Genomic DNA, 12,791 nt, shown 5'->3' on the forward strand with positions numbered 1-12,791 from the left:
TTATATATATAACATAAGACATTTTTTCCCGAATGTATTTAAGACGATCTTGAATGTAAGATCTGACTATGAATACCGCCCAGAAACGCACCTACTATAGTAATATCACAAATTAAATTAACAAGCAATTTAATAATTTAATGCTCAATTGGCATCACATTTTTATTGCGAAAAATGTCGCCTCGGTCCAACTCGAATCTTAATTTATTAATTTATTTACATATTAAATAGTTTATAACAGAAAATAATACAATATACCTGCTCTTTTCGTATTCTACTCGGATGATTGCACAAGGGCGAAACTAATTTCAAGACGCGTTTCTTCAGATGTCGAAACTCTCTGGCTCTTGACTTGCGAATAATGGCATTCCTATTGCATGTAAATTTCCCTCTTGCAAGCGCGCGAGTATGTGCAGGGTGATGACGGGGGTAGGTGCACCCCCATGCACACGGACATCGAATGCGGCGAACTGGCACAACTGGCAGATACAACCTGGCTGTTAGTTTAGCTCAGTTTAATTTAGTTTAGTTTAGTTTAGTCAATAGTTCAGCCGTTATTGTACCCCGACGTGGCAGCCGTGAGTGCCGAGGACCACCCTCTTCATTTGCATATCGGGTGTGCCCGCGTAAATACTCGACTCGGGAAAAGTCTGCTCTTGGCACATCAAAGGGACGTGGCGCGAATTAACCCGTGCGTTACCATCCCGCCCGCAAACAGAACCGGCGAAATATCGGCTTTGAGCGGCGGTGTCATTGTTGCGCATTGAACGTGCCGCGCCGCCGCGGCCGGGAGAGGCGAGCGCGCCTTGCCGCGCGATGATAAAGCGCGCCTGTTGTCGCGGCCGTTGGAAACTTTCGTGAATCTCTTGACACAAAGGACAATTAACATTCCCGTTTAAATAGAATGAAATTTAATTTTAGATAGTCGCCTATATAGTAGGATGTGTATATGTTTGCAAGTATTTGATACTTCCAGCTATTAAAATGCCTTTTTATTCGCTTAATTGATAATATATTACATAACACGATAATATACAAGCGTCGCTTAGCAATTCACCTGTCGGCGTTTACAAAGAATCACATATAAAATAATTTATTCTGCGCAATTTTATGTATATATAATATTATATTCGTATATGTGTATACATGTATACATATGTATATTCAATAAAAGGCTTGTCCTTTTTAGCTAAAGTTCTTGCATGGTTCAGCCTTCTTATTTTTCTCTCGTTGGAGAAGAAAAAGAAAAGAACAATTCAACTAAAAAGAACAAGCTTATAGTTTCATTCAGCTCGGTTTCACCAATGTAAAATTAACTTTAACCTCAGTACAATTTACTTTTACCTTTTTTTAATTTTTAAGAATTAGAATAAGTTAAACTAAATTAAACAGAGATTAAAGTTAATCTTACATTAGTAGAATCAGGCCTTAGCAGTAAAATATATGCAAGGATCTTAAATACTATGAATTTTACACGTGACTCAAGGAACAATGCAAAATGACATAAAATAGTAAATTATTGCTTATCAAAAGAAAATGTAATTGTAAATACTACAAATATCACAACTGAATCAACTAATACTATCTATAATAAGAAAAAACCCTCGAGCATTTTTCAATCTACATTTTACGATAAAATTAATTAGTAGTAACAATTTGTACAAATAATTAATTTATAATTTATTTATTAATAATAATTTCGTTTAAACAGCTTTATAACTGATATTTACATCAAGGCTTGCATATTATAGATAATATTAGATTAATTCAATTTGACAGAAAATAAAAAGAATTAAGAATTATGAAGTATTTTATTAAAAGCGTTGTAGGATGTCTCTAAATCAAATATTAATTGTCTGACTTGAGTATCCGATAATTCGTCCGAGGCGGACATATTGTCGAGAGTTTGTAACCACTCTGAAACTTTCTCTTTGCCATCAAAGTCACTGGGTAGTATACTGAGACGATTCATGGTGTCCATAAGATCTCTCAGATCCGGATGCAGTTGATCCATAGCTTTGATTTCCAGTCGTAATTTATCCATAAGTGTAATAAACAACGAAACAATATCGGCAATGCATTTAGAAGTGTTGCCTTTGTCATCTTTAATCGTGATTGGCCTGTCCTCCTTGATTCTTTCGAGAGCAGCAGGACAATCTAAACGGAATGCTCTGGTGAAGGAGTCGATTGTTGGAAACTGATCACTCTGTACCTACAATGAGACATGTAAATAATTAAAGAATTTATATTCTTTCTGCAATCATATTTTAACTTCTTCCTTCTAACCTAAGTCTTTTCTATCTAAGTTTTTTTTATTGTTGTAGACTTTCAAAAATGTGGAAAAATTTATGATTACTTTTTGTATTTCCTTTACTTTTCTTATATCTCATGAAAGAGTTTTTTCAATTATTTTAGAAAGAGGAAACCAAGAAAGAGAGAACCAAGCTTTGCCCTTCTTTATTTCAGTGAAATTTAAGAGTAAATGTTGTGAAAAAAAAGGCTTAGATTATAGATGGAGAATTAAATATATTTCTAAATATCGTATATACAAAGAGACACATTCAGATCTTGTTTTAAGCTCTGAAAGTTTACCTGCTTAAAAGCTGCTCTGTATTGCACTAACAATTTGCTGCACGCTGCTGTGTATTCCTTTGGCGTAACACAGTCTCTGATGTAAGCCTTTTCTAAATGTTGCAAAGTATTTACTACGGCATATAGATCCGCTTGATTGTCGTGCTTCTCCCTTTCCCGGGCGTTTTTATACAGCTTAACTTCTTCATATAACTCGGGACGATCCTGAGTAATCGACATTATTCCAAAACTGTAAATAAAACCGATATTTCATGAAATCTCAATGATACTGAAAAGTTCCTTTTAGGTTAGGTATACGCAGTAAGAAAGCAATTGCCTATTGTTTATAGATTTCAGAGATTTACTTTGCCAAAGCAAGTGTCATGTTCTGAGAGACCCATGGAATGATCTTGAACTTTATTAAATTAGATTGGAGCAACTCAATGAGATATCTAATGTTGAGCAGTTTAATTCAATAACATGAAAATATCTAAGAATTTTTACATACCTTTATGTAGTGAATATTGTTAATTTTCGTTTTATAATAATTACTACGGATTGTATTAGAACATCAAGAATAATAAAATTAAAGCACAATAGACAGCTAAACAGCTTATTATACTAAACAACACTTGACATTCTTCACAACAGCAGAACGTTGGCAAATCATATGGAATACAGAGCCATCTGTTGTGAGTTCATAATAGCAATAAAACTCTGAAAGACAGCAGTGATCGACTTTATCTATTGCAAGTTGATTTACAATTTTACTTTTTTTATTAACTTAGAAATTTTACCGTAGTCTTTCTTTAAAGGGATACATTTTAATACATTTTAATGACTGTTGATTACAAAAATATATATATATTAATTTATTACGTATAACAAATATTATATATCGATATTAAACAATTTCTTGTCAATCTAATATGTATATTATAAAAAATATCGCATGATGTATGACATATTTGATTAAAAAATGATTGATTATATACATATATACAGATTGCACACTTAACTTTTATACTGTATCACTTAATTAGTTAGATTCTATAACAAAATTATCACAATTATATGTTTCTAATTCAAATTATAGTCAGCAGCTTGAACTAAAAGACTATACAAAATGCTTTCATCATAAATGCAATCTGCAAATATATTATATGCAACATATATTATCTTATTGCTAAATATACAAGTGTAAATTAAATTAGAAATTAAATATCTGTTGCATCACATCGGGTTTATCACTGCTAGACTTTCTTGCACAGAACGGCAATTCTCTCTGTTCTTCTATACAAGGACAGTTAAATTCTTTGAGAATTCGTTTTGTACATTCACGCGATTTTCCCGCGTTTTCAATATTAGGTATTTCATAATTATTATTTATATTTATATACATTGCTTCCAAGATAAGATCATCCTTATCTAAAATATTCCAAGGCGGATAAACGTTTATCACAACTTTAGATATCATTTTCAATGTACCGACCATATCACAGATCAGCATAATTGTTATATTCTTGTATAAGACTTCTTTTAATTGAACCTGAGTATTATGTGCTTCTGCCTGTTCGATCTGTACGTCACTTTGCAGGAGGTTGAAGCGATCCTCGATTAGAATACCTTCTAGAAATTGATTTTTGAATTGCTTTGTACACTCGTGTACAAGTACACTGATATACTGTGCTGATGTAACGTCCTGTTCCTTATTTAGTCGATAATGCCATATACGAATACTGGATACTTGTGCATTAATCAAAGAATGCAGTCTCGCAACCATGCTTCCTCTGAAACAAAAATACAATATCAGAAATCATATTTACGAGACGTTATTGCCTATATAACACAGATCATTCCAGCAACATTCCAGCAACATTTCAAATTCCAATGTTACTACAATATTGTTGGAATTTGTTGAAGCAATATTGCTATATAGATTAATACCTACTTTTTAGGCTTCCGACGTTTTTTTCCAGAGTCAAGAAGATGTGTGAACATATTCCTGTCGGGAGACTTTCTCGATGGCGTTGTTATCGTGCTAATAATGGCAGTTTGAGTTGACTTGCCTGTTTTCTGTGTGGTTTTATTTAAAGATTGTATCTCAGAGATTTTAGTGGAGAGAGGTATACTTTGATTCAGTATCACTTCTGCTTTCGAATAAGTTTCATCCAAGTCAAATGGTTGCCCTGAAGGAATCGAATGTTTATCTACTATTGAAAACTGAGATGTTTTTGTAGTTTCTTGTGTCTCGACATCCTCTATGAAATGGCTCAGATCATTGTTACTGCTAGGTGTGTTTGTTAGTTTATTGCATTCTTCATCTTTGTTATCACTGTCTGTACCTATTTCTATTTTTGAATCATTTTTATCAGTTTTATTACTTGAGCTGTCAGCAAAACTCAATCTTTCTTGTGTTGACGGTGACAATGTTTCTATATATCTCTGATATTTCCCTGGACTTTCCCTTTCTTCAGTCCAAATAAATGTTTTAGTTTTAGTTTTAGTTTTGATATCCAAATTATTTTCTAACTTATTCTGGTTAACAGATATCTCTTTGAGATTATTACAGTAACTATCAGGTTCTGTTATTGACTTCATACTTGAACTTGAAATTTTATAATCATATAACTTTGAAGATTCTGGCGAAACACTATTCTCTGCTTTATACTGCAGTTTCTTTCTTCTTTTTTTCTTCGAAGTACGATGTGTACCTAGGACAGGAGACGTCTCGTCAACAGCTACTTTTTTCATACCAGATGGTGTGAGCTGTGTCTTGCTCATAGATTTATTCTCCTTACTTTTCTTTATACATCCACGATTTGGCTTAGTAGACTGCATTGTATAATTTCCAGAGTGCCCTGGACTCCCCTGATGATCCACCTTGCCCAGCCTTCTCTTTGAAGCATTTCTGTTTACACAGATCTTTTCGCTAAGTCGTTTCCTGCCACTACCGAGTATCGGCGATACCTGGAGAGCCGTCGTCGTCGATGTTTCTGAAACGGTGGACGCCTGGGAATCGCATCTGCTGTTCTCGAGAGTCTCGAGCCATTTACGAACGTAATCCTTCTTCTCTGTACATGGTATGTGAGCCACATTGTTGTCGATTATGACATCGCGATTCAATACGCAGCACTGGTCAATGGGCTTAAGTTCGAGGATAGATTGTCCAAAATTTAAAGATCTTACGTGCCTCGGCTTAGCGTTATATATTAATGCACCTCCGCGAGAACGACTGCAGCCTATTTCGTTGTAATTCGACATCGTGAATAAATCGAATAAATCTGATTATTGCTATAACCTGCTGGCGTAAAATTGCACAGCCGCGTACATCGCAGCATCGGAAATCGGAGTCATGTAAAGTCATGTGTGCGTTGGACGCCGCCATGTCACGTGTTACCGTAGCAACCAGTCCGTATCTTGAAATCGTTGCACCCTGAGGCATGTTCAGATTTTTTTGGGTGCTTTTTATTTGCCGGCGCAAATTGATATAATATCGTTTTGTTTTCATTACTTATGGAACGCCAAGAAGGATAGAACAATATTTGTGTTGACTTATATCATTAAATAGAAAGTAACCATTCCCATCCACATGCTTCCTATATAGAATTTAGAGAATAGGGGTGCGTTCGGAGAGACACTATGAGCGCTATGTATTTATCATTTTATCCTTATTTTACGTCTAATAAACGATGAAGATAGAATGGAACTAATAGCCTAATAAGAGGTCTCTCTTATTTTCTAAATTCTTTGAAATGAAATCTCTAAAGACGAAAATTGAACCAATTAAAAAAGAGTGGCTTAAAGTGGCAGGTCTTTTTCTAGTTCTAAAGATTAGAAAAAGACGAAAAGTAAATTGAACCGAGATTAAAGTTAATCTACATTGGTGGAAATGGGCATAAATTTTCAATCTTTAAAAATAAAATTTACTCTAAAAATTTTAGAGAGTACATATAATTTTGTCATTATTTTAATGTTTGATGAACAATAAACTTGCTGCATTCAACAGAAAAAATAGTTTACTGTGATACGAATTTTTAAATATGATTACGGTTTAAATATTTAGAGTGAGAATATAACATTCCATGAGAATATAACTAAAAAAGATAAGATAAATCATATTAAAAAATTATATAGTAATTACAAAGTTGGATGCAGCCACCTAGGTGGTGGCCTCGGGTGGAAATCTGAACACAGCCCAGGAGACCGATCGTATATCTTGAAATAAGATGAAAATTATAATACAAAGCAAGTGAATTACTAGAATATTTATAATTTTATTGGTTAACACCTAGTGAATTATATAGTTTGCAGAGTGCAAAAAATTTGCCGACTTCTCACCTTATTTCAAGATATTCAAGCCAGTGTTCTTTATTTTTTGTTCGAAACTCTCACATAAAGGAATAAATTAAGTCTCGCAAAAAAAGAAAACAAGAAGCATCGATTAATCACAGTCGATTGTTTTCTTTGACTCACAAAGAACATTCTTTGATCTGTTCGATTTTCTTATCATTTGTTTAAATTAAACAATGTTTGAAAGTAAAATATAAAAAATATTTATTTCGCTTAAATTTTTTTTCGTGCACCTTAAAATCGTAAAATTATACTTTTTCATAGTACTTTATTGAAGAATATAAGATCCACAATTTTTAAGAAAATTAATTTCAAAAAGTTAAATAACAAAAGTTGTATGATCTATTAGGACACAAATAATAGAGATAAAATAAATTTTTTTTAAATCGATTTGTTTTATGATCACTATTTCGTGATGAATATTTTTTTAATGAAATTATATAACTTTTTTATGTAATATGATTTCTCTAATTATATTCTGCATAATATTTTAAAAATAAACAGGTAAAGATATTAATTGAAAAATAGTTTATATTTTTATAATTTATTTTTGCATATATATTTTGTAATAGTTTTCTAATATCGCAAAATTTTATATATTAGAAACGAGACTTAAACGAACCTAAAGATAAAAAAGATTTACGTAAATTTAAATAATAAAAAATGATCTCAAAGTGTCCTTAATATTTTAGTCATTATTTAATACTATCTTATAACGAATAGTATTAGAGAGGAAGTTAATTTTCTCTACAAATCGGATAATACGGAATTAATCAAAAGATGTGTATATCAAATTTATCAACGTTACTTAAAGCATTCTATATAATGTACATTGAGTATGACAGTTTTATATTCCGTTCTTCATCTTCTCACTTTGACGACGTGCTTAAACATACAAATGCGAGATTTAGTGTGATAATATCCTGTGCTCCGCGAACCTGCCTCAATATAGCATCCGCTGATTTGAGCCCTGATTTGAGCATGCGGATGTGATACTTGGACGACTATCTTACCCCGATACCGAGTGCTCTTATTCAAATGGAATGACAAGGTTCCTTCCAACCTCGTTCGACCGTGATTGAACCCTCACGCTCTCATAGTATTATCTTTGATAAACGCTTTCAGGCAGAAAAGTATCTAGGAATTAATAAAATCTTTTTCTTTCGTTATATTTAATACAAAAGTACTGTTAATAATATTTTTAATACATAAGATAAATGATTATAATTGACCAGTGCTAGTATTATATCAATAAGGGTTGCGCAGGGCTATTCCGTCAGTTTCAAATTTAAAGAGATATGAAAATTCGTAATAAACAATTTATCTTTGTAGTAACGTACTTACATGACAATTGCTTCTTGACAGCACAAACATGACTTTTAAATATTCAATATATCAAAATATGTGCTGTTTAGAAACATTAATTGCGAGAAACGCGGATGAAAGAACCTGGTTTTTCTCTATAAGTAATATCAAGAAAAAAAGGATAATAGTTTGTTTGTCCTGAAGAAGATATCTCATAAAATTTATTTGCACTAAAAAAACTACTTTTTAATCAATCATTTGTTTGAATAGTACCAACTATAAATATTTACTGAATATAAAGATATATTTATTTAATACAAGAATCATTAATTTCACTAGCATTTTTTAATCGAGAAAATATATTTATTTACCATAAATATATAAGTTTTAGTTGGTACTACTTAAATAAATATTTATTAAAATTGAGTACATTTTTTTCTCATTGCATGAATAATCACCAACTTATTCAAATAATAAATTGTTCCATTGATATTTCGGTAGTCTTTCCTTGAGCTCTTCTCTCCCTTTGTTAAAACTGAGCAATATATTACTAGTAGATTTATTTATAAAATTATAGCATATGAATTTTATTGTTTTTGCAGAAATAGACAGTTTGCAAGTCAGTAAGAAGAACAGAGAGAGAGAGAGAGAGAGAGAGAGAGAGAGAGAGAGAGAGAGATCGCGAGAAAGGGTTTAGACCGGTGTGCAAATCTAAATCGGCGAGAGAGCACCGCGCTGTGCTGGCCGCGCGGGCACAATTACCGGGCGGCGAGAGTCGAGGAACCCTATTTTATATATTAATAGTCGAGATAGCCGCCTGTGTGTCACGTTACCGAGAGGGCCACCTCGGTTAGGATGGCGGGAGCCAGGGGAGAGTGGTCTCCGAGGATTGTTGTTGGGAAGTGGAAGAGGTCAGGAAGGGGGAATCGGTCGCGCGGGAGCGAGAGGACTCGAGAGGTTCATACGATCGATCGAGGGAGATCGAGCGATCAGATCCGCGGGATGGACAGAGGGGAGACCTCGAGGGGAGCCTCGAAATGATAGATACGAGGACGGTATAACGCACGGACCCCTTGTATCTCTACATGGTAGCCTCAGTTCCAGTTCGCGATGGAGACTACTTGCTCCTTCTGGCACTAGGTAGTTGTGTACTTCTTATCAGGGTGTGAGACAAACAGAGCGTGCTCGATAAAGAGGAGGACAGGCTGAGAGAAAAAGAGGCACAAGTCGAGGGGGAAGGGTGAGCGCCATACAGAAAGGAATAGAAGCAAGCAAGAAAAAAAGAGAGAGAAAGAGGGAGAGAGAGAGAGAGAGAGAGAGAGAGAGAGGGGACCGAGAGAGTGTCGAAGGAGACATTGCTAGGAAGAAAATGGAGAACTCAAGAGCGATAATGAAAGAAGATGATCCGTAAAAAAAACAGTAGTAAAGATAAAAAATTCAAAGGGGTGCAACCCCTGAATAACGACATTCTAGACCTTTTCCTCGAAGAAGCATCGGGTGCCCTCGATTTGTCCTACACATCGGGGTACGTTTTCCTATCGCTCCCTCGGTAGTTCACGTGGGGGATGACGACTTGTGGTAGCGGTCCAAGACAAACATCGTGAAGTCACGTTATTTCGTAGCGAAACGCGCGCAATACACACGTACATGTCGTCATGGCAGAACGGAGGTGACCGGATGCTGGGCGGTGCAGTGATTCGATTGATTCGCTGAAGAGTGTTCGTGGCTTCCACTGAACTTCCGAGTGCCGCGTTAAGTGACTGTACGTGTGCGTGCGTGGGTGCGTGCGTGCGTGCATTTGTGTCTCTCGTTGCGTGAACGTACGTACATACGTGCGTGCTTGCGAGCGAGCAAGCTCTGATCGGAGGCTTATACAGTGACGCCTTGGGCGTTCTTGTGTTCGCGGGTTCGCGAAGGAAGGCGAAACCCGGCTGGTCGCCGAGGTGGTCCACCCAAGTGAGAGCATCGTCATCATCCTCGTCATCAGCCCCCATCTACGCGCTGCCGCGTTTCAATCAGCGCAGCGTAGAGGAAGCGGCGGCCGGACGCGCGCGCCTCATCGAGCTTTCTTCGATTCTTCGCGGTAGGCCGCTGGGCGTGAGATCGGCATCGGTAAGATCGAATGAGGGATCGATCATTGACGAAAGGCGCCAGGAAGTTTATAGCTGTCTCTTTGCGAAGTCATATTTTATTAAAATTTGAAATTAGAACGCTTATTTTAATGCAAATTAACTAAATGTCTTTAATTCTAATTATTATGGAGACAAAGAAAGAAACTGTTATGCTGAATCAAAGTTGATTACTTCAGAATTTGGTGTATCTAAATAAATTAAGATAATATGGTCAGTATTAATTTATTAAACCATCTTTTGAGAATTGGAACTAATAATACAATCGATGAATCTTGTGTAGATACGTACAAATTGTCCTTATTAGTCTAAAGATTGATAGACAAATTCAGTTATGTTCTAATCGACGTGTGCAAATTATATGTGTATGAAACTTTGTAGCATTTTATGAAGACACTGTACATTATCTTTATCAGGGAATGCTTAAATGTCAAGGAATTATTAGATTTTTTTCTTCATGATATAATCTGCATTTTGTGACGTGTCCGATTAATTGACTTGTATTTTACGATATGTCTGATTAGTTCACCACGTCAGAGAATCCACGTCACAGAGATACGTCATCCGCCATCATTTCTCTTATCAGGCGCAGCTATTATACTATCGTTGGAATGGAAATTACTATGTCCTTAATTTTATTAAGTGCAAAAGTATACAAATGCAGGTTTTTCTTAAAATTGATATTAAAGATTGATGCATAATTATCGAGACTTCGCAATATTTCGTTATAGAAATTTAATACTGAAAGATATTCGAGAAAAAATGTTACATATATGGACATATTTTATATATAATTATAATATTATATATAATTGTATATAAAATATGTCAATTTTTTATGTAATTATATGCGAAAAAAAATGTTTCATATATAATAATATATGAAACATTTTTTCCTGGATAGTCATTAATTATCTATTTTAAATATTCAAAGCATTGTTGTAATAGTGCTTCTAATATTCAAAATAAATAATTAATCACTTTCAGTAACCTTTCATTAATTTGACTTAATTAAATTGGCCAGTATTAAATTGGATTAAAGAGATAACATTGATATCAAGAGAAACTTTTATTATTATAGATTTCTTACGACACAGTGATAATATTGAAAATTCATTGACTTATTACACAATAGTTACTTCTATAATATTCAGAAAAATATGAGAATAGATTTGTCAAATCTATCTATCGCAAAATATTTGTGAACGCCAAAATATGTATTATGTAGTTTATTTCTTTATTTATTTTATGCATCTTATGCGTTTTATTAAAATATAATAAATAAGATACATTATTTATGTATGTATAATATTAAGTCGATGTGAAAGTTTAATAGCTTCGAGCAAGGCATCGAAAAGGACATTTTGCGACAGTTTTATGAAGTTGATCAATGCCATTTTGTCTAGCTTTAGATAAAAGTTTGATCTTTAATAACTGTCGTTATTGATTTTATCGAATATTGCAATATATAGTAGTATTAAAAATTTGTCTACTAATTTTTATAAATTACACAACTGGATCATATTATATATTATTTTCTTGTAATAATATTTCTTGAAAGTAAACTTGTAAAAATCGTCATTTAAAATCATATATCATATTTGAGCGATTTAAAAAAAAATATAAAGACGATTACGATGTAATATTTTTATTTACTGAAAAGAGAAATCGGCGAGAAAAACAGGGAATGCACGATTTGCATAAAATTGCAAAAAAAAAAAAATTAAAATTGCAAATATCCTACATCAGGAATGACACGAATCTAAGAAGAGTCGCGTAGGCGCGCGGATTCGCGTGCACCGCGAACGCGTAGATGATAGAAATGGCGGGGAGAACAAGCGGGAGATCGTGCTGAGGGAAGAAAGAGAGGGATGGGCAGAATGCGAAGGCGTGCGAAGCGGAATGACATTGTTTGCACCCGTGACGTCACTCGTAATTGTAATGAACAATGAGAGAGGCACGACTGTACGCTGGTGAGCCGCATGTGTCCCGAGGTCTAGGGTTACCTGACGTCAGTGGCAGACTGACTGCTAGGCCTTTTCTAAATAGAAAAAAAGTGTCGTATGTAGGTCTGGTAAATTTCACAATTGCAGATTAGAGAAATCGGCGGCCATTTAAAATTTAAATAGAATATAGGAGCGTAGATACATTGAGAAAAAAAAGCTAAATCTTAATACATATTTTTTCAATAATACTAACTAATTATTTACTTACTTAAATAAATATCTATTTAATAAAAAAATACTTACATCTAATTAATAGTTTATTTAATCAATTTCTAAAATTTAGTACAATTTTAGTACAGCATAGTGGAATTATTAATTAATTTTCATTTTTTTATTCTCTCCTTTTTAAAATTAAGCGGTTTTCTCAACTATATCTGGAATAAATTGATTTAATAAAAGAATATATAATATATTATTTGTAACATCC

General features: G+C 34.0%; 1 protein-coding gene across 1 annotated transcript; it reads right to left on the reverse strand.

The window, feature by feature from the left end:
* Nucleotides 1–1,792: 1,792 nt before the first annotated feature.
* LOC108756667 lies at nucleotides 1,793–5,931 on the reverse strand. Its single transcript, XM_018500656.1, has 4 exons — nucleotides 4,523–5,931; nucleotides 3,804–4,361; nucleotides 2,593–2,821; nucleotides 1,793–2,212 (listed from the first exon to the last, which is right to left on the reverse strand). Exons 1-4 carry the CDS (start codon nucleotides 5,833–5,835, stop codon nucleotides 1,793–1,795), a joined length of 2,520 nt encoding a protein of 839 aa, XP_018356158.1. The 5' UTR covers nucleotides 5,836–5,931.
* Between the last annotated feature and the right edge of the window lie 6,860 nt (nucleotides 5,932–12,791).

The sequence above is a fragment of the Trachymyrmex septentrionalis genome, unplaced genomic scaffold (genome assembly GCF_001594115.1).
Source record: "Trachymyrmex septentrionalis isolate Tsep2-gDNA-1 unplaced genomic scaffold, Tsep1.0 scaffold13, whole genome shotgun sequence".
NCBI lineage: Eukaryota > Metazoa > Arthropoda > Insecta > Hymenoptera > Formicidae > Trachymyrmex > Trachymyrmex septentrionalis.

What these genes read in the sequence shown, in the direction of transcription:
- LOC108756667 (XM_018500656.1), bottom strand. Translation starts at nt 5,835, where the DNA reads ATGTCGAATTACAACGAAATAGGCTGCAGTCGTTCTCGCGGAGGTGCA. An exon ending in AAACGTCGGAAGCCTAAAAA is followed by an intron (nt 4,362 to 4,522) that starts GTAGGTATTAAT and finishes TTTTTGTTTCAG; the next exon opens with AGGAAGCATGGTTGCGAGAC. An exon ending in ACAGAGCAGCTTTTAAGCAG is followed by an intron (nt 2,213 to 2,592) that starts GTAAACTTTCAG and finishes GTCTCATTGTAG; the next exon opens with GTACAGAGTGATCAGTTTCC.